At 50.4% G+C, this 22,052-nt stretch overlaps 2 protein-coding genes across 8 annotated transcripts in view; one reads left to right on the top strand and one right to left on the bottom strand.

Annotated features, from left to right (window-relative positions):
* STS (steroid sulfatase) overlaps positions 1-10,136 on the bottom strand; it is a 548,358-nt gene extending 538,222 nt beyond the window's left edge. For 3 of the 5 annotated variants that reach the window (XR_004297752.1, XM_032391165.1, XM_032391160.1), the window contains exon 1: positions 6,579-6,654. Coding sequence is in view for 3 of the 5 variants with exons in the window: in XM_032391165.1 (XP_032247056.1) it covers positions 6,579-6,592 (14 nt within the window). In the remaining 2 variants the exon portion in view is untranslated. Of the gene's footprint in view, positions 1-6,578; positions 6,655-7,017 lie in introns of those variants that run through there. The other 2 variants (XM_032391161.1, XM_032391162.1) reach the window with 2 other exon arrangements.
* PUDP (pseudouridine 5'-phosphatase) overlaps positions 6,485-22,052 on the top strand; it is a 267,324-nt gene continuing 251,756 nt past the window's right edge. For all 3 annotated transcript variants that reach the window (XR_004297753.1, XM_032391180.1, XM_032391179.1), the window contains exon 1: positions 6,485-6,609. Coding sequence is in view for 2 of the 3 variants with exons in the window: in XM_032391180.1 (XP_032247071.1) it covers positions 6,540-6,609 (70 nt within the window). In the remaining variant the exon portion in view is untranslated. The remainder of the gene's footprint in view (positions 6,610-22,052) is intronic.

Raw genomic sequence — 22,052 nt, 5'->3', positions numbered from 1 at the left:
ATCCAAGTCAGAGAGTTCTTCAAACTGGGTCATGACTTCTTGAAGTCAAGGGCCATGGTCAAAGGTACTGCATATACGGGCCAGAGCCTCTGAATGTCCAAACCTGCTTTCCTGCTTCATTAGGCTGCTGGATTCCAACGTATGACTCCAGTATGTGTGCGTATGTATGTACGGAAGCATGGAGGGGTGCGTCGATGGAGGGATGGATGGAGGGATGGATGGAGGGATGGATGGATGGATGGATGGAGGGATAGATGGATGGATGGATGGATGGATGGATGGAGAGATGGATGCATAAGTAGACACCTAAATACATACTTCTATCATAGGAGGTGCTACTAGCCTCTACCAGGTAGAGACTAGGGATGCTGTTAACCATCCCACGGTGCACAGGACGGCCCCCACCACATAGCATTATTGTGTTAGTCTGCCATGGCTGCCATAACAAATTACTAGAAGTCCAAGATCCAGGCATGGGTAGGACTGGTTTTTCCTGAGGCCTCCTCCCTCCTGGGCATGAAGAAGCCATCTCTCCCGTGTCCTCACGTGGTTGTCCCCTGCGTGGGTCTGTGTCCTAATCTCCTCTTCTTATAAGGACACCCATTGGATCGGATCAGGGCCCATTCCTCATTATTCACTTTGTTACCTCTTTAAAGACCCCATCTCCAAATGCCACCACATTCTGAGGTTCTGTGGATTGGGGCTCCCAATACATGAATTTTGGGAAACATAACTCAGTCCATGTCAGTTTTCCTGCCCAAACGATCCACAGCGTGGAGGGAAAACCCTGGACTAGAGGTATGTGGGTGGGTGACTTCTGCACTTACTTTTTGCCTCTCTACCCACACGCCGAGGCCCCTGAAGTCACCTGTAAAGTCTCCTTGAACGGTATGCTGTTTCACGGTGCGGTGTTTCACATCATGCTTATGCCCATGTTGGAGGGAAGACTGACCCACGTGGACACTGAGGTATGGAGGTCTACAGAATAACCTGCCCTTCCAGTCCCCAAAGGCATGTCTGGATGATCACTGACAGTGACATGCACTTCAGTCATCCATCCCCAACCACACCCTCCCCTTGGTTTAAAGGCCAGGACAGATGGGTCCTATCGCCACTTTGCTACCTTGCTGAGACTGTGAGCTCAGTCATAACCCACAAGCTACCTTGTGGGTACCTTACACTGGGGGGCAGCTAAGGGAAGGCTACCTCGCTGAGACCGTCGGCTCAGTCATAACCCATAACCTACCTGTACCTTACATTGGGGGCTCAGTGATAACCTACCTGTGGCCAAGTGTCTTCTATGAGCCTGTGGCTGAGGGGTTCCTGGGGACGCAAGGCTTTCAGTCTGAATCTAGTACAGTCCCAGGCATGCTAGGACAACCTGGTCACTCCACGCAGGAGAGGAGTCACCAAGGGTGTGGGTTATCGAACCTGAAAATAACTCAATTGTAAAACACTCTATAATGGACGGAATGTTTGGCTCCCGCCCCCGGCCTCCCGACAAAATTCACAGGTCAAAGCCCTAATCCCCAGTGGGATGGTATTTGGAGGTAAGGCATTTGGGAGCATGATTCTGACACCAATTCCTATTTGTGGATTCTCCCACACCACGAAGCGATGCTCCAACAGCAGCTGAGTGTCCTACACTTCAACTCAGTATGTGTCAGATCCCACAGGTGAAGGACTCAGTCTACAACCCTGCTCCTCCCACCATCGGATGCCAACTGCAGGTTCAGCTTGTCACCTGTGCTCCTGACCGAGCTGCTATAGATCAGAGGTTCCCACCACTCCCTCTTGGGTTCCAGTAATTTGCTAGAGTGGCTCACAGAGCTCAAACAGTTTACTTACGGTTCACCGGATATGACAAAGGATACAGAGCAACTTGCACATGAAACAGATGCAGAGGGCAAGGTACAGGGAAAAGGCGTGAAGCTTTCGGGCAATATTCTCCAGGCACCTCCAAGTGCTCACCAGCCTACAAGCTCTCTGAACCCCATCCTTTCTGTTTTTTTTTTTATGGAGGCTTTATCTTTATATCATCTCCTCTCTGTGGGTCTATTTCTGCATGATTGATTAAATCATTGACCACTGAGGCCTGACTCAACCTCCAGACCTCTCCTCTCCCCAGATCAGGGGTGGGACTGGATGTTACAACCCTCTAATCACATGGTTGACAATGTGCCACCATCTTTACTTCATGCCTATGTGCATATCCATAAAGACTATAAGTATAAAGCCCACGTATAATATATAATAAAGCACAAATATATGTATGCGCATACACATACGGAAAGATACGCGTGCTTTGATGCATGCCCTCCGCTCCTCCACCATTACGTCTGAAGCCGCTCCCCTGCAAGTTCTCCAGCTAAGGTATGTTGAGCCGTGCAAGGAATGCTTGCCGTTGGAGGGAGCACCGTGGGCTCTCCAAACTCCCCACAAAGCCTGACTAGTTCACCCAGCAGTGACCTCGAGCGTCCCTCGGGGCTTCCCTGCACACATCCCTTTGAGACCCAGCCCTGGCCACCAGCTGCTGCAGGGGTCCGCACAGGCAAAGCACAGGAAGGGCACCGTGCTTTAGCCTCACACTCCCGGGGACCAGGTCGGAGCTAGGGAAGAAAATGAGAGCTGTTCAGGCTGAACTGCAGAGCTGGGTCTGCTCCCAAAGATGACTTGGGCAGTAAGCAGCCTTCCAAATACAACACAGAAAGCAAACACATGCACGGAAGAACCAACACAACAAGATAAAGAAGCTGAAATAAGCTAAGGCATGTCTATCTTTTCATTTTACGAAGAACGGCACATTTGAGTTTATTCATTGTGTGGGAAAGGATCCTGCTTTTAAATGTGCACAATCCGTCCTGAATGGGTTTTTGATACCACCGTACTAGAGTTTACTGGATCGTCTGCTGCATTTTAAAGTTGTCAGGACGGGTACCTCGGTGGCTCAGTTGGTTAAGAGTCTGCCTCAGCAGGAAGTCTGCTTCTCCCTCTCCCTCTGCCTGACACTCTCCTGCTTGTACACTCTCTGTCAAATAAATAAATAAAATCTTTTAAAAAAATAAAGTTGTCAGGAGAAGTAAGCCATCATCCCACGGGGAAAGTACCATTTTGCAAAAATAATTTGTAATTCGTGGAAGGAAATCCATCCTGCCTCTCCAGAAGCTTTGACTGTTAGGAGAATTAACAAAAGTTAAAGTGCATCTAGTTACTTGCATAGAAACCACTTCAACTGTGAACACATTTTCAGTTTTTTAGAGTCTAGCTTATGACAAAAAAAGCATGACAGTTCTCACAGTTTGGTTTGCTTTTGTTTTTATAAAACAAAGAGGAGTCTCCGGTCGTATGCAGATGTTTCTAAAGAGTGTGGAAAACAAGGCTTAAAGAAAAAAATGATTCGGACCATGTGTTTACGTCTGTGGAGAGCATAAGTCCCCAAGACTCCCCAGTGCACCTCTTCTGCACTTGCAACAAGGTTTTTCCAGTTCAGAGGAGGTAAAGGGGAAACTCTCAGCTGGTACTTTGGTTCCTGTAAGTGAACCAACTGGATTCTCTGCCAAGAGCCATGCCCAGAGCCACAGTGGCTTGAACAGGGCAAGGGAGACAGACTCCAAATTTCTCTATCCCTGGTTGTGTGTCACCTTCTTCACCTGCATTTACGAGTTGGCTTATTTTTGCGGCAAATCTGTAGAAATCCAGACAACTCCTGAAGCTCCTTCTAAGGAGCCAACCATCCCTGATGCAGAGATCCGCCATACAGCTTCCAGGTTATTCCCTGCAGTTCTGAATTCTTAGTCTTGGCCCTGGAGGCTTTTTCTCCCCTCTCATCTAAGGAATCAACAAAACTGCAATGTTACAATGGGAGAGAAAAACATTCCCATAGAGCAAGTGAGCACGCGCATACCGTATGCATAAAAAAAAGAAAAAAAAAAAGTTGGAGTCTTAATACCTAGGTAGCTCAGGTGACTTTATTTAAAAATAAAAGTCTTCACCCAGGTAATTGGATTAAAGCTTGGGCATTATGGTAGGCGGTAATTCGTGATAACTGGGGTCCTCACAAAGAGAAGAAACTTGGATGCAGAAATAGACCCACAGAGAGGAGATGATATAAAGAAATGAGACAAGGCGGCCATGCCAAGCCAAGGAGAGAGGCCTGGAACGATCCTGTCCTCACAGCCCCTCGGGAGGCGTTAATCCTGCTGCTGACACGTTGTTCTGCTAATTCTGGCTTTTCCAGAACTGTTCCGGAACATATCTGTGGTTCTAGCCACCCAGTCTGTGCAACTTTGTTACAGCAGCCTGGCACGCTGGGTTCAGAGTCCCATCTCTAAGCGGCTGAGGGATTGCTTTCTCTGAGGTCCACTGTCCCCAGAAAGAAATCATGCTTAGACTCTCTCATAGCGAGAGATCTAAAAAGGCATTCGTTCATTCATTGACCGTGTACTATGTGCTGATACTAAGAGCTTGACCTGCCTTGTCTCCTTTAACGCCCACATTTCACACAGAAAGAAACTGAGGCACACAGGTTCCGCTTGCTGAATCAAAGCTGCCCCCAGTGTAGTTTTTACATTTTCTCAGAAATACACCTTCGTGTTTTAAAGCGTCTGGAACTTTCTAACGTCTGCTTCTTTAAAGAGGTTCTATCCTTACGCATAAACGTGCACATGCAACACCAACCAACACTAAACAGAAACAGAGTCAAAAAGGTGTTTGTTGAGAGTGGCAAAAAAAGAAAAAATTCTTTCCAGGTTGCGTTCAGAAAGAACGGAAAAGGAAAAGAAAATTCTTTCCAGGTTGCATTCGGAAAGAGTGGAAAAGGAAAAGAAAATTCTTTCCGGGTTGCATTCGGAAAGAGCGGAAAAGGAAAAGAAAATTCTTTCCGGCCTGCATTTGGAAAGAGTGGAAAAGGAAAAGAAAATTCTTTCCTGGTTGCATTCGGAAAGAGTGGAAAAGGAAAAGAAAATTCTTCCCGGGTTGCATTTGGAAAGAGTGGAAAAGGAAATTCTTTCCGGGTTGCATTCGGAAAGAGTGGAAAAGGAAAAGAAAATTCTTTCCGGCCTGCATTCGGAAAGAGCGGAAAAGGAAAAGAAAATTCTTTCCTGGTTGCATTCGGAAAGAGCAGAAAAGGAAAAGAAAATTCTTTCCTGGTTGCATTCGGAAAGAGCGGAAAAGGAAAAGAAAATTCTTTCCTGGTTGCATTCGGAAAGAGCGGAAAAGGAAAAGAAAATTCTTTCCGGCCTGCATTTGGAAAGAGTGGAAAAGGAAAAGAAAATTCTTTCCTGGTTGCATTCGGAAAGAGCGGAAAAGGAAAAGAAAATTCTTTCCGGCCTGCATTCGGAAAGAGCGGAAAAGGAAAAGAAAATTCTTTCCTGGTTGCATTCGGAAAGAGTGGAAAAGGAAAAGAAAATTCTTTCCGGGTTGCATTCGGGAAGAGTGGAAAAGGAAATTCTTTCCGGGTTGCATTCGGAAAGAGTGGAAAAGGAAAAGGAAAAGGAAATTCTTTCCGGCCTGCATTCGGAAAGAGTGGAAAAGGAAAAGAAAATTCTTTCCGGCCTGCATTCGGGAAGAGTGGAAAAGGAAAAGGAAATTCTTTCCGGCCTGCATTCGGAAAGAGTGGAAAAGGAAAAGAAAATTCTTTCCGGCCTGCATTCGGAAAGAGCGGAAAAGGAGAAGAAAGCGAGCAAGGCAGGCAGATGAGGCGGCAAGGCACGTGAACAGCTCGGTTCCGGCCCCGTGCTGTCAGCCCATCGGCCGGGGTCGCCTGCGGAGAACGCACCAGCCCGGGACCGCCCGGACCGCCCGGGACAGGCAGGCGCGGGGGATGCAGAGCCTCAGCCGCGCTCGCCCCTGCGCATGCGCCGGAGAGCCCCGCGGGGCGGCGGGCGCGCGAAACCGAAAGGGAACCCGGCGAGGGTCCCGGGACGGCCGCTCCGGACGGCTGCTCACCCGGGCCCCTTGGGCTCCCATTTACCGGGTGGCCCGCGGTGATGCCAACCTGAGCACCTTTACAGCCCTGCCCCCCGTCCCCCGAACAGCCCCATGCACCGGCCCTGTAGGCTCGCCCTCCTTCCTTACGCCCTCTCCAAACTCAAGTCCTGCATCCGCCCCCCAGACCGGGAACTAGGCTGTGCGCGGCCCCGTTTGCCGGGGTGCACGCGGGCAAACTTGGGCCTGTACGTGGTGCATCCCGACCCCGCGGCGCCGGCTGAGCGGACCGTCCAAAACGCGCCCGCGCGCGCGGAACACAGAGAGCGGAGCGCGCGTGCGCGTGCGCGGCTCAGGGCGCGCATCCCACCACCCTCCAGAGACGCCAGGAGCGCGCGTGCGCAGTACGGCTCGGGACCCGGAGTGCGGCCCCAAGCGCGCGTGCACGGGAGCGGCTCAGGGCGCGGAGGCGCGGAGGCGCGGAGGCTCGGGGTGCGCGTGCGCAGAGCGCCTGGGGGGAAGGGGGGGCTGGCGCGCAGCCCCAGAGCGCGCGTGCGCCGCCCGGCGGGCGCGCGCACCTCCCTCCGCCCCCACCTGGCCGTGACGGCGGCACAATGGCGGCTTCCGTATCCCCGCCGCGGCCCGTCACCCACCTGCTCTTTGACATGGACGGCCTCCTTCTTGGTGGGTAGTTTGCGGCCGCCACCCGCGAGGGCTGTCCGGGGTGGGCGCGGGCGGGGGCTGGGGGTGGGGGGTCCGCAGACTCTCAGCCCCGAGGTTGTGTCCGGGACCCCCGGGTGGGCAGCGGGGGCGCCGGGGGCCACGTCAGGACGGCCGCGCGCGGGGCTCTGGCGTCGACGGCGCCCGGGGCACTACTTCCGGTGGCCGCGCCGCGCGTGGGGACGGAGTGCGTGGGGGGGGCGGCGCGCGTGGGGGCGGCGCTCGGGGACCACCCTGCGGGCGGGAGGCTTCCTTCCGGCGGCGGGTGCCGGCGGCGCGGCCCGGCCTCAGTTTCCCCGCGTGCACACCAGCCCAGCGCATCCCAGCCGGCCTACCCCGGGGCCGTCGCCGCGGGCGCCGGGGTGCACGCACCTTGCTTGAAGCATCCCACAGGGCAGGGGGTCCTCAACCCGCCGTTAGGGGGGCTTCTGCAGGCGGCGGGGCGACCTAGCTGCAGGGGGCTGTTGCTGGAGTCCGGGGGCGCGCTGTGGGGGCACAGGACCGCCTCACGCCACGGCACATCGTGCAGCCTCAGATGTCTGTACTGCGGAGGCGGAGGCGTCCTGTTCAGCGCCCCGGCTGCCCGCAGTGACCTGCAGCTCAGGCTTCGCCTGGGGAGGGGCTTGGCAGTGCAGAGCGCGGGGCCGCACCCCGCACGCGCCCAATCGCCCCATCGCAGTCCGCATTTTGACCCAGGTGCACGAGAGTTCGAGAAGCTACCCCCTTGATTGGAAGGACCGTGAGTCCTCTTGCTGCCCTCGGACAGCGCGATTGATAGTCCATGGTCACAGGCAGGAGGGTCACCGGCCAGAAAAGTTCACATAGAATCCAAAGAAGAAAACGCTCAGCGCGTATATCAGGAGAGAAGTAAAGCCTCCACGTCATGTTTCGTAACAGCATTAGGGTATATAGTGTTCTGACCCCGTAAACTCCAGAAGCCCTCCTTGAACTGGAAAAATTCCCCATGTAGACTCATGACCTGGTGGAGATGTTCACACATTATCTCTTCTTGTCCTAAAACCCTGCACAGTAGGAGGAAATGTTTGCATTCACTAATAAAAACAAACACTGCAACTCAGAGAGGTTAAGTCACTTGTCCAAGGTTGCACAGCAAAGAAGGAACAAAGCTGAGGAATGAGTCCACATCGATCTGATTCTAAATATAAATGATGTGTTCCTCTTTCCTGGTCATTGTGATCTTGCCCCCCTGCCAATGATATTGCTAGGTGGTTCTGTGGTAATAAGACTGATTTTTTTTTTTAAGGCACACAAAAAATAGTCACTTTATTTTATGAACCCAGAGAGAGAAACGGATGAATTCCTAAGGAAGAAAAAAAAAAAAAAATCCCCATAGAGGTCACTAACTGCAGAGAAAAGTGTATGCAGCTCCTAAATCAGAAATAACTCAATTTCAGAAACCTTCTGGGATTCATAAGTATACTTTGTAGGCATGAATTTTCCTGCTCAGGTGGTCAAGAAGTTAAAGTGTCCAATAAATTCCTTACTCTCAAATGGAAGGTCCGAAAACCTGTTGTGGGTGTTTCATGAATATTAATGCAACCGAGATGTCTCATTAAAATTAAATTTATTAAACTTCTAAATGAGCTGGCTGCTTACTTCTGACTCCAGATTCAAACACAGCTGTTCCCTGAAGCCATGAACGTGGTGTATGTGACCACGGTACCTGCAGGGACAGCGATTAACCAGGAGCTCCACTCGCTGGTTCAGGCCCCTTAACGGTCTAGCCCCTGGCAATGTTACCCAGTCCTTTGAATTGGTCAGAGAACCAAGAATTAGTGCCACTTGGGAAGATTTTCTCCATATTTTCTGCCCTTTTTTCCTCCTCCCTGCTTTAAGTGTTCTTTGAGGTAGTAAGGCTTTGCAGGACTCTCTCGGAAATTCATTTACTCCATTCTTTTACAAAATGTCTTGTATAAAACACCGCTGTCCAGAATGTACTGCTTTATCTCGTTCGGTCTAGCCAATTACCCCTGCTCTAGTTCTTTAGCTCCTGACTTCATCCCGAGTGTCTGTTGTTTGCATAACCCTCTACCATCAGTTCATAATGAGTCCTTTTGCAGTAGGTCTGCTTTGTAGGACTCTGAATGCGTTTTCCCTGGAAGGTCCATTTGCCAGTGTAGCCCCCAGGACTGGGGTCCTCAGGGAAATGAAACTGAAAACGGTTAGTTTCATGGGGAATGCTTATATTCCGGAGAAGCTTGTTTAATCAGAGGAGGATGAGGAAGTAAATGGAGATTTTTGTAGAAATGTTGACAATGACAGGGCACTTTCCAGTACATTTGAAATAGGAGAGGCGCTTTCGGATTCTGTTTTTTGTTGACACAAGGCAACAATCAACTATGATCGAGGTAATAATTTTGGTTCTCAGATGCCATTTAGAAAAAGAGGAAAGATGACTGAGATTGTTTATGAACCAGGACAAGATTTCGAAGGAAGAAGATGATAGGTGTTCAACAGTATCTAGGCTTCCGGATAGGGAAGATTATCTAGTTCGTAAATAACTGAAATTAGGAGCACAAGGGGTGGGCCCCTTCTCTGTAAAAGACAAGAAGATTGTTCCACGGAGCACTGCTGTCTAATAGAAATAAGACTGCATGAAACGTTGCACAGCAATACTAAAGAAGGAAAAAGGTACAGATGAAATGAACTTGAATGGTCTATTTTTTCCTGTCTGAACATATCCAAAATATTGTTACTCGACACATCAGTGTAAAAATCCCCCAGATCTATTACATTCATTTTTGAGACCTAGTCTCTGAAATCTGTGTGTATTTTACACTTATAAGCACATCTCAGCTCAAAATTAGCCACATTTCAGGTGTTCCTTAGCCACGTTGGGTGAATGCCTGTCGTATTGGATGGTCCCATGCAGGTCTTTAGGAAGCAGCCCATGATGTCTCCTATTCATAACGGGGCCAGGCGGAGGGTGGATGTTAAGAATATTCAGAACGTTGGACTATGTAAAATGTAGTGCACATAAAATGTATTTTCTAGGCGTCTGATAGTGATTATTTAACATCCATTAAAAATTAGCAAAGAAAAATAAGCTTATCTTTACATTCTTAAAAATCAGAAAATAATAAGAGAGACTTCTGTGCAAGGACATGATAAGATTTGCACTATTGATTGTAATTTACCACATCTGCGTAAATGCACACAGTTCCAGGATTTCAGCGGGTGACGTGTGACTTCTCCTTTGCATAGTAGAGCAGGTGACCTGTGCTGGACGTCTTTGTGCTCCCTTAGTTCCCGACCTGAAGCACGTGCTGGGGTTTTAGTTCAGCTTGCTAGGTGAAACTTAATTAAGTTCCTTCCACCTTTGCAAAGAAGTGTGCCGAAATTTGGAGGCCATTCGGAGGCCTGGCGGTGGAGGAGAGCCCACTGGAGGCAGCCCTGACTCCCGACTTCCTCAGTTTGGAGTAAGATGCTGGTGGGGGCCCCGGGCAAGGACCCTCCCGGAAGAAGGGACTCTGTTTTATGTTGTAGAACACTCGTCAGGAATAGTCCAAGTATGGACTGAAGCTGGTAAACTCTGTTCCCTTTGGGGATGCTTTCTAGTAGACCTGAACGGTGCCCCTCTCAAGTTTGTTCTTGTAGTTAGTGGTCACTTGACTAGTGGTCACCACAGCTGCTCCTCTTTCGAGAAGAATTGAGATTTCCACATGGCAGTATGGTGCTGAGAAACGAGAGCTTTGTCCGGCTGGCAAGATGACTGAGCTCTTGAGCAGATCCCTGTCAGTGCAGTCATGTGATGCCCTGTCCTTGCTGTCTCCTACATTCCTTCACCTCACAGTGTGGTTTGTTGGGCACCTTAGATTCACAGATGCTATCGTCATGGGACAACCACCCTCCTCTTACTTTCTCATGATCCAGTTTTTACTTTGTTCCTCCTTTCCTCTGGAAAAGCAGTGCACTGGGGGCTCTTTGGTCTGTTTTTGTCTTTCTGATTACGTGCCTTTTACTCTCTTTTTTTTTTTTCTTTTTAACTCCTGTGATTTACATTATGCTCTGTCATTGTCCAGGGGTAGGGGCAGATTTGATGCCTCATAAAAGAGCAAGGGAAATGATGCCCCCAAGAAGTGTCCACTAAAAGCACTCATTACATGGATGCCCAGATGACACGTCACACCTTGGGGTGAAGTATTTGAAAAGTGATTCAGACACAGCCCATAGCTGGAAAATAGAATGTCGTTCCAGAGTGGATTATGTTTGAAAATAAATTTCCTACTGACAAGGGTACGTGTGTACCAGTGAGTAATAATTAGAGCATTTGATCTATGGAAACCTTCACTTAATTGTGTTAAAATGGGTGGGGGCAGTCATGTCTGTAATGTGCAGGTAGCTGTGGTTAAAACTGGCTCTAGGGCATGTATGGAGAATTTGCTTGAAAACGTAGTAGTTGTAACGCACGTCATTTCTGCGCAAGAAGCTCTGTCCCCCTTGGCTTTGTAGAGGTGGCCTACCATTCTAGCACACCTTAGTGTACCTTTTGAGCCTTTGGCGGGCACCTCAGCCCCTCCCTTTATGCTCTGGCTCCCTCACATCCTTCCCTGTGATGTCTACAGTCAAGAGCTAAGTGTCAGTGGGAAGAGTGCACGGAGAGGGGCCCCTGTCTGGGAGGAGGATGGTCACCTCCACACACCCTGGCCTGGCGGACAGTTTGTGCTTGTGCTTGTGCTCCTGGGCTGGACAGTTGGTGGCCATTGACTCTCCTCTCCTGGGCCTAGGAGCGAGATCAAGGTATATTCCCCTTTGTGATCAGGGATGCTCTACTTAAAAATCTTGCAGATGATGTGGCTAGATGGGGAGAGATCCAGAAGCAAACCAAAGTGTGTGCAACCCCCAGTAGACTGTCCTGTCTCTACACGAAATGAAAACAAGACCAGAATCATAGTTTGCACATCTGAGCTAATTTGAGGTGTTGGGGACGAAAGCCAAACGAAGCAGCAGGCTTCCCTCCCTTTCATGTCCTGAAATCCCGACTGCACCCTGTATGTGTAAGGGAAGTGGAGTGTCCTTGATGAGACCTGTCGACCTCTCTGCTGTCCAGACCAGCACTCTCCATCCCGCAGAACTGCCTGCCGTGTGGGAATGTTCTCTATCTGCACCGCGGGCAGGAACCACACGTACTCCCTGCGTCCATAAAATGTGACTAGTGCAACCGAGAAACAGAATTGTTCCTTTTATTCAGTTGTACTTAGGTTTCAGTAGCCTCCTGTGGCTGTGGTCACCGTGGTGGACCGCACAGCTGCAGAGGTGTGCATTCGCTCACCCTTGTCTGTTCAGAAACTATGTGGTGGCCAGGTGCGGTATGGGATTCAGAACAATCTCTTCGCCTCAGAGTCCAGACGGGACATAAACCATGGTGAGTGAAATCTGTGCATAACGTGCTAACGAACACGGCAAGGGCATGGTAGAGACAGAGCCGTGCTTTGAACAGGAAGCGCCCGGAGGATGTTTGTCAAGTACAGAAAGGGGCAAAAAAGACAAATGGACATTCCGGACCAGGAGAAGAAATGGCTGAGCAATGCACATGTTTCCTGAAGCAGAGAGACAGTATTTTTATCAAGCACAGAGTTTGAGTTTAAAAAAAAAAAAGGATTCTGAGTATGATTGTATTGGAACGTGGAGGCGAGGATGGCCTCTTGGTCCAGCTGAAAATGCTCTAGTATTTTCCAAACGTGTTCCTCATGGTAGCTATGTCCCTTTATCCTGTTTCAAATCAGAACACTTCCCCCATCCCCGAATCGCATAACCTTTTTTTCCCCCGCAATGGTGACTTTTGGAAGAGTCCAGGCTGGTTACGTTATGGAATGTTCTACGTTTGTTCAGGATTTGGGATTTGTCTGGTTGTTTCCACCTGGTGTCTCCTTACCTGTTCCTCTATCCCCCGTCTCCTCTAACCTGGAAATGATGCCCAGCTGGTCTCAGCTGTTTCCGCAGGAACATGCTGCGGCACGCTGTTGCATTTTTGGGGACATGGTTGCAGGGGGTCTGTTCTGTCGCCCTAGTCCCAGCCTGCTGTCAAGTCTTGTCCTCAGAAGCATTGTGGAACCCACTGTCGTCCTGCACAGTGGCATGTGGGGCATTTTGGGGAGAAGTGTGGAGCCCGAGAGAGCAGGAATAGGCAGTGGCCATGGTGCCCGTCTGTCTCGAAGGCCTGAAGCATTAGGCACAGAGACGGGCTGGGTGTGGCTTCGGGGAATGTGGAGGCCTCGCTGGCACCACTCACCCTGAAGAGAGGGCGTTTGTGGGAACCTAGCGTCGGTTTGTCCGTGTGCGTACGTGTGCAGCTCGCCGAGCATACTGCTTCTCCTTCCATCTCAGTCCGATCACAGGCCGTGATCTCTCCCCGTCCAAGGGCGTTCAGACCTCTGGCATCAGACTCCCTGGAAACCAGGGACAGATAGAAAGCAAATACAGTTGTCTACACTTTGTCCACTTTGGAAGGGTTGACTTCATTTTTCTTAACTTATTTTGGCTGTGTAGACGAGCGTCCGTATTTTTTGGAGAAGCGTGCAGAGGTATAAAGGAATGAAGTGTCATGGTGTCTGCAGATTGTAAGGTTTGGTTGTACAGAGGCCTGGGTTGTATGGGTCTTTCCTGTACTACTTGGGACTTTTCCATGCAGTAGAAAGCTACAAAGATGGAACAGGACGATTAAGCCTTTAGCTCGTAGCACGAAGAAACAAAACCAAATACAAACGAATAGGTCATAGTCAGTAGATTCTGCTTAAAAAGACAAGGACGTAAAAAGACATCGTTAACAACATTCATGTTAGAAGTATGACGTGAGAGCTCCAGAACCCTCAGCTCCCTGGACACTTGAGGCGGCATTCCCGGATGTCATGGGACAGTGGGAAACACTCGGAGAAGACGCGTTCCCCTTCCTGTCCGGGCCGTCCGTTTCCTTGTCCTGTCGTCACGGTGCGGTGGGAGCTGGCCCGGGGATTTGCAAAGCAAGTCTGTGCGCACACCAGATTTTCTTGCGGTAGTGCGTTACATGGAAGCTGACATTTTGTCAGGAGGTCACACGCAAAAAACAGGAATAAAGGCTTCCTCAGTTCCTTCAGAAAGTGGCCACCCACCAACCTCTGCATTCACGCGGTGCACTGGTTCGACCAGGCGACCGTGTCCCTCTGTCACCCATCTGCCGACTCCCTGCACTCTGCTCACCGATTCTCATGCACTGTGTCGACTGACTTCGGCAGCTCTGGCCATGGGTTTGTTTTCTCTCTCACTACCGTGGGCTACCACGGTCTAAGGAATCTGGACGTTAGACGGAGCTTGAGTGACACAATGGGATGATGGTCAATGTGCTGCCCGCGCGCTCTCTATGCTCCCTTGGGCCCAGTCTTACTCCTGGCATCCAGGCCCTGGGGGTCACTGATTCATACGCATATATGGACTTCTCCTTCCCTTGTCTACCTCAATTTCAAGAGCCTGGAAACCCTGTAGCTCTTGCTTTTAAAAACAAAAATCACATGGTTATTGAAGAAACATTTCCTGCAGCAAGGTGTTACGCGTAGTTTTGTTTTGGCCACAGATACTCTTGGATTGCATTAAATACCCACCATTTTGCTGACTTCAGTACACTCCTATAGTGCATGCTTATTTTCACTCTACATCTCTTCATTCCCCTCCTTTGTCTTTTTTTAGAAAATGATTTTATTTATTTATTTGAGAGAGGGAACACAAGCAGGGGGAGCTCAGGCAGAGGGAGAAGCAGACTCCCCACTGAGCAGGGAGCCCGATGCGGGACTCGATCCCAGGACCCTGAGAACATGACTTGAGCTGAAGGCAGATGCTTAACCGCTTAAACTGCAGAGCCACTCAAACGTCCCTCCCTCCTTCATGTGTTAACATGAAGCATTTCCTTTGGTTAAATTGATTATTGACTATAATCAAGGTAAACTTTAAGACCACTTTGTCACTCTGTGTTCTGAGCTTTGTGCACTCATGTTGATGACCACGAATCAGCTTTTAATATGGCATGCTTAGGTGCCTGGCTTCTCAGAGTGGCATTATCCTGGACTTTGAGATTTAGAATCGAAGCACCTTGTCCTCCCTAAAGAGAAACTGAGGCAGGCCAGCCCAGTGAGCTTGTTGCAGAGCTGTGTAGAAACCCACACCCTAACTTCTGCATATCTGTGGGCGGGCTGGGAGCCACGTGCATCTTCAGCGTATCGTAGACACGGTGTCCCGTCTTCTCGGACTTTAGAGACTTATCCAAGTACAAAGACGGTTAGATCGAAGACCATGTTGATATGTGACCCAGGGCCCTTAGTGCACTGTTTAATATTCTGCAAAAGAGATTTAATCATCTGAATACGTTATGCAGCCCTTCTTTATCCTATTAGTGTGTATTGTTCGATCAAGTAAAATAACATGCCGCTTAGTAGGAGGATGGCCCTTCTGTGCGTGAAGAGCTTCCCATATTTGTGTAATCGCTTCTGTAATACCGGACGTCTTGCTGTTTACAGTCTCTTGCTTGTACTGCTGGGGCTGGGAATAGAGTGGGGTCCTGAATTTGAGGGTGTACTTCTAAAGTGGCCTCTTCATCAGTGTGCTATGTCGCGGTAAGTTCACAGGAATCTGCCGGCATGGTTTCCTCTTTCCAGGCAGGGCAGGAAATGGTCCTCCTCACGCCCATGCCTCCTCCTGGACCGGGTTCCTGGCCCTTCCTTCCTCGAGGGAGGAAATGCTTGCCTTTTCTTCGGGATGAATCGCAGCTGCTCATTCCTTATTTCTAACGCTTGCGTGCGTCAGCATAAAGCATGCCACATCTGCCCTTCACACGGAAACAGAGACGCTGCTTCAACCTGCTGGTCCAGCCAGAGTGCATTTCCCCCATTTCCACTTTGCCAAGTTTCTTGGAAAGGCGGCTGCACTCTGCGCCCCTGCTGCCTCCCTGCCCCATTTTCCTGAGAGCTGGCTTCCACGCCACGGCCCACAGAAGCTGTGCCCACAAAGGGAGCAGAGACTTCTGTGTTGCCACATCCACTAGGCACAATTTTCTTACAGTTCCAGAACTTTCTGCGTCAGGTGCCACTTCTCCACTCTGTCCTTGGGAATCTGTCTCATTGGCTTCCAGGACCATGCCTCTTCTGTCTTCCTCACTCCTTCCTCTTCTCTTTAATTTCATATGGGGGCCTGGTGACTGGCTTGGACCCCCTCTGTGTCTTGGAGATCACTTGTGAACCGGCTTCAGCAAACGCTCTTGCTTTCAGGACTCTTTGACCCCATGGTTTGCCTTCCCCTGTCTCTTGCATTCACCCACACTTCCTGGTCACCATCATGCAGCCCTACCTGGATACACCGTGTATCTCACATGGAGCCTAGAATTCCCTGCCTGATCTGCTCTTCTCCTGCCTTCCCGTGAGCCACACGTGCAGAGACTGGGACTTTCCTGCGAATCTTCCCTTCCTCACCCTCTGCCCCACCCCCAAAGCAGTGCAATACTTACTTCTAAGTACTCCAGAGCCATTTCTACGTCCTTCCGACGGCCACTGCCTTTCTCTAGGCTCTCAGTGGCTTCCTCCCCGAACCAGTGCCCGTCCAGAGACTTTCCTACCAGCCCCGTGCTCTTGGGAGCAGTCTCGTGCCCCCCGTCACACGCGCAGCCTGGGGCCCCCCCATCAGACACATGGCCTCGGCCCCCCCGTCACACGTGCGTCCTTGGGCCCCCCATCAGACATGCCTGGCCTCGGGCCCCCCCATCACACACGTGGCCTCGGGGCCCCCTCACACTTACAGCAGAGAGAGGCAACAGATCACTGAACGCAGGTCTGCTCAAGGGCAGGTCTGTCAGCTCTCCTCCCCCCGCAAACACCACTGGCGATGCTGGAGTCCGGGTACTCCCGTGGGTGGAACTGCAGGATCCTGGCACCCAGGAGCATTTGGATGACGAGTGTAGCCCTCACCAGCAGCTTTCCCCGGAATGTGCCTACATTCCTTTGAGGAATTTGGCAGTGAACAGATCCCTGATTCCTTTCCAAGAGGAAGAGTGTGGTGCAGATAGAAACAGTCGGTCAGCTCTCCCCGTGGTTCGTGTGGTGCCCTCTCCTGTGGGCTGCATTTTTTGTGCTTGGCTATGTGCTCATAGCACAAACGTGGAAGTCATCTCTGGCTTTGCCAGTTGCAGCCTGAGCAGCTGGTCCCTTCCGGAAGGCTCCAGCCGTATCTCAGCAGCCGTCTTGTTAAACCAGTTGTGCGGACCTTGCCTGATGGCCAGGAGCCTGATAAAGGCATTTGAACTCACCCACTGGGTCACTGGAACAAGACAGGTAGCCAGCCATCCAAGGCAGTTAAGGTGGTTCCAGGCAGCCAGCCTATACGTGGGTCCATCCAGATGGCCCAACACAGGTGGCACTCTGCTGTTGAGGGTTTGTTTGGGGGTAGAGGTTTGGGTTCAAAAGCAGCTTAAGGAAAGCGTGATAGGTCGGATCCACAAGGACTCTCAAGGAGAGAGAGGTGGTCAGTGCGTTCATTCAGTTTGTGAATCCCACAGGCTTTGCTAACCGGCCCCCCAAATGCCGGGTACTGAGACCAGGAGTAGATCCACCCGTGTGCTTCCGGGGACACGGTCAGGGCTGCAGTAGGTTGTGCATTGGGGGAAGCAGACTTCCTCCGTCCTGCTGCATTGTCATTTGTCTGCTGAGCTGACCCAGTTTCCTTGGGAGCCAGGAAGAGGAAGTGGGCCAGCAGCCCAGGGTGCCTTCTAGAACATTCATCCCACGCTCTGAGCTAGAGCTAGAGGAGTAAGTTAGGTGGAGGAGGAGGAAGGTGGAGAGTATCCCAGGCCAGGGGGACAGGGTGCTCTGGCAAGGTGTATTTGATGATGTGCATGACCAAGGCTTACGCTCAGGGAGACCTCGGGCTCGGAGGCTCGTGCAGTCGTCCAGGTGCGTGACACCGGCACTGGGGTAGTTTCTGGGGGAGACGGGCTCGGAGGCTCGTGCAGTCGTCCGGTTCTGCAGGCCACAAGTCCGAAATCAAGGTGTGGCCATGGCTGTGCTCCCTCCCAGGGTTCCAGGGGAGGGCCCTTCCTGCCTCTCCCAGATCCTGGGGGCTCCGGGCATTCCTGGGTTTGTGGCCACATCCCTCCGATCTCTGTCCCGGTCTTTATGGTGGCTTCTCTTCTGTGTCTGTGTCTCCTCTTGTGTCTTTTATAAGGACATCTGTCATTGGATTTGGAACCCACCCAGCAAATACAGGATGATGTCATTTTGAGATTCTTGATGTAATCACATCTGCAAAGATCCTTTTTCCAAATAAGGTCCCATGCACAGGCTCCAGGAGGGCAGCGCATGGGTGCATCTTTTTGAGAGCTGCAAGGACGCATAGGGTTGGCATGGAAAGAAGAGGAGAAGCTTGATTCAGAGGCTGTTTAGTTCATGGTGGGGTTTGCAGGGACCCAGGGAGATGGAGGTGGCCAGCATTCCTTCCCACCTTGGCTGAACAGCAGTGTCTTGTCCTGAAGTACACACTAGAGGAAGCAATAAATAAAGCACAACAGAAGTGAGGAGTTCTGTTGTGGGCACGTGCACACGTGGAGTTTCAGTCGCCTGGAAGTTTGGCAACTTTGAGATGGACGTCATGGAGGAAAACTACCATGGTTTCCCACTTGACACAGAGAAAACCCTTGAAGCTGACACCCTGCCAAGAAAACCAAAACCGATGGCCATCCATCTAGGCCCATCTTTGTCTGGTGGCAGTCCCTGGAAGGCAGTTCAAGTTGACGTCTTGAAGTCCCCCTTCCCACATGCAATGCAAACACTCACAGAGCTGGGTCATGGGTCTGGGAGGGCAGGATCTGGACATCAGCTACACTGACTTCCACCCATCTTGTTCTACTATGTGTCTTGCTTTGCTTTGTTCAGTTTTGCATGGAAATAGAGAAAAAGAAATGGATTTGGAAGCCAGGAGGAAAGCGTGTGACCGGGCACAGAGGGAGCAGGTCAGGATCCTTCATCATTCTCAGGCTTCCCATCGGCCCTCTGATTCCTCCTTAAGCCCTGCGCCAAAGCCTGCCATTTTGGGTCCAGCCCAAATGGACATGTCAGCGTGCAAAGTCCTCCCATGCCCTTTGAAAGGGTCTGAGTCCTTCAACGAGACAGGGCATTATAGGCGGAGGGAAAATTACAGGCTGTTCCCTCGGATGGACTGAGTACGTGACACTTCCCAGAGACGGTCATTGCTGGTGAAGGTGTTTGCATGCAGTTGATGTTTTCCTGTGGGGATTTGGGACAGGCGGAATGCTCACAGCACCCAGAAGGCACAGAAGGGCTCAGCCTGACTCTGGAAATCCGTGAGCAAAACACTGACTGCTAGACTGTGTTCTCCACGGAGGTTTGGATCTAGGCCAGTTCTGCGGACTCTCTGGGTCTGAGCACTTAGAACAGTGCCCAGACACGGCGTGTTTATCGGTGGAGAAACCTTGGTCATTGCACGCCCATTGGTGCGGATAGCTGCTATTTATGTACATATATATACAGGGATGGGGGGAACGCGCTGGATCTGATGTATGAGACCACTCCCTTCTCCCCAGACTCCATTTTCAACACAACGTGACCAACATGAGCGTAGAAACGAGAACAGAACCTGGGACATCACTGGGTGTGTGTCCTGTGATCTTTGAGTGTTGTTAACTGTGGTTAATGAAATGTTGAGCTGTAATTACATCCTGGCACCTCTCTCATAGAGACTTGCCTTCTCTCATTACGTTCAAAGCCCTGGTTACCACAACTGCCAAAGGCCAAGGACTCTCTTTCCTACCTACCCACATAACAACCACGTTCACCTTGTCATTTCACCTGGAGGAACGCACAGTCCACCTGCGTTTAAATGCAATTAAACCTAATACCCAGTTGCCAGTTACAGAAAAGAGATGAAGGGGGCCGGAGCTGGGAACTTGTAATCTAATTTACAAATTCTTGATTCTTCACAGAATCATCACTGTGGGCCTCGCCCTCTCATCTGATGGCTGTCTGGATTTTGTCCACGACATCACTTGTGTGCACGGACTCTAGCCTGTAAATAAAGGGCCTTATGTAAGGTGGGTGTGTGGTACTTGGGTGATGGGAATGCGTGTCCCCGGATAGAGGTGTTCTAAGTGGAAACTGGGTACCAGATTCACGTTGAGAAAACCCTACTCATACACGAGGGGCTGTCGTATTTCCAAAGGTCCCTGCCCACCTCTGACCGAATATGGGAAACGCCATTCCAGGATCAGCTTGGAGTGCCGGCAGCACGGGTCGGCCTTGGGGCTGCGACTCTCTGACTGTGGTGCCATGGATGCCTTTCCTTCCTCAGTCTCTGCTCTTCTGTGGCCGATGGACCCACGCCATCTCAGGTCCCTGATACCACCGAGGGACAGAGGGCCTCTCTAGAACTATTATGTTAGTAGACCTAAGCCATCACCGTTAAGAGGCCATAACAGTGTCTGATTCTATTTACAATTTCTTTTATCAACTTAAACACCTTTATGGTCATTAAACCACACTTAAAAAGCCAGTAGATTTTATTTCCTTGTTCAGCGGTTCTCTTGTACGAATTAACAAATAGCCAACGATCACTTTGGCCTAATAAATGAAGTTTGTAAAAATGATGAATGTGAAGTTCACTTGACTGTTCCAATAGAGTTCCCATAATGTCATCTTAAATTGTGAGTGAAGATTAGTACTTTGAGTGTGCATTTCGACATTTATGTACAGCACCGTTGCCCCAACGGGCCAAATTCAGTTAAAGAGTATAAGTCATAAAATATTAAATAGCACACAAGAATTTATTCGGTGGTCTTCCTTCTTCTAAGTGTCACTGAATATTTTGGGCACTGAATGAGCTACCTGTCCATTAGGGAAAACTAATGGTCCTCTACCACATTCTTTCCGTTGCCACCCAGCCGATTAGATTTTGCATTTTTTTTAGCATATATGTAAATGTGTTTCCACTTAAATCCAGTACTCTTTGAACTCAACAAGAACTCTACATTCTCATTATACTTCCCGGGTTTAAGCAAGTCCCAAGGAGGGCTATAAAGATGACATCTGATGGAACGCTGGTATCTTTCATGTACTTTGAGTTAGAGTAACAGCTTATAAAAGGCGTATACTGACATGAGTCAGAGACTGAACACGCAGTCAGCCTTCAGTCTCTGCCCAAGGAGCCTCTGCGGGTTCACAGAGAGATCGCCTCTCATCACCTGCCACTTACCTGCTGGAAATCAGGATACAAAGCTTGTCCCCTTTGGTCAAGAAGCTTCGCACGTCGCTACTTTTGAATATCGGCCGCATACTCTGCATAGAAGGAGGGGCCCACACCTTACTGCTCTTGGGATCTTTGCAGAAATCCTGGGTAGAGTTCAGTAAAATCTGAGATATATAAACTAGTTTCTAGTATGTGAGCATATTCTTTTAAAAAGGATCTTGATTCTTATTTCTTGATTATTCTCTTAGTCCCTCCCCCTGAAAAACAAGATCTACAGGGGTAATTTTAAGTGGTTGGTTTCCTTTGCCTTTGACAGAAGGAAATAACCAAATAGATGGAGATCTATAATGCTGTGTTGTGGACAGAATTGTGACTCCCCAAGATGCACATGTTGAAATCCTCACCCCCAGGACCTCAGAATGGGGCTGTGTTTGGAAGTGGGGTCTTTAAAGAGGTGATTAAGGTAAAACGAGGTTCCTAGGATGGGCCCTGACCGCATAGGACTGCTATCCCTATAAGAAGAGGAGATGAGGCCACAGACATGCACAGAGGGACGACCACGTGAGGACACGGGGAGAACGCGTACACGGCTGCAAGAGCAACCAGCCTCGGCCCCGCCTGGATCTCAGACTCCCAGCCTCCAGGACTGGGAGGGATAAACGTGTGTTGTTGAAGCCACCCAGTCTGTGTTCTTTGTTGTGGCAGCCCTAGCAGTCCACCCAGGCATGTAGAAAGTTTGATACCGTGAAGGGATCCAGCAATCTGGACCGCCGTTCTGGAGATTCTGTGGGCAGACTGCGCCAGGGCGGTGGACGGTGGACGCTCGGGGCTGTTCGGTGAGTGCCGCGCCGACAGGAGTCCCGCCGAACTTTGTCCAGTCTTCCTGTCTCATCTTTTCACACTTGAGTTTTCTGACATTCCTCCACCCCCACCCACCCAGGAAAGTAAGTGAACAGAAAGCACACCCGAACAGCCACAGGAGGATGCCGGTGACATGTGGCCCTTTGTGTCTTTAAAGGAGGAGCTCTTTGTGCTGTTCAGCGCCGATTTCACCGCAACGTGATTGCTAGATTTCGTATTGATTAGTATCGCCCTAAATCAAAAATGTTTTTGGTGCTGTCTCCGTGGTGATGCTTCCACTGGTGTCCTGTTGCAGCAGCCCTCTGGAGGGGATTCCT

Source organism: Phoca vitulina, unplaced genomic scaffold, assembly GCF_004348235.1.
Source record: "Phoca vitulina isolate PV1807 unplaced genomic scaffold, GSC_HSeal_1.0 scaffold60, whole genome shotgun sequence".
In the NCBI taxonomy this organism is placed as follows: Eukaryota; Metazoa; Chordata; class Mammalia; order Carnivora; family Phocidae; genus Phoca; species Phoca vitulina.
The sequence above is the reverse complement of the archived record's forward strand: the minus strand, read 5'-3'. Positions and strand labels throughout refer to the sequence as shown.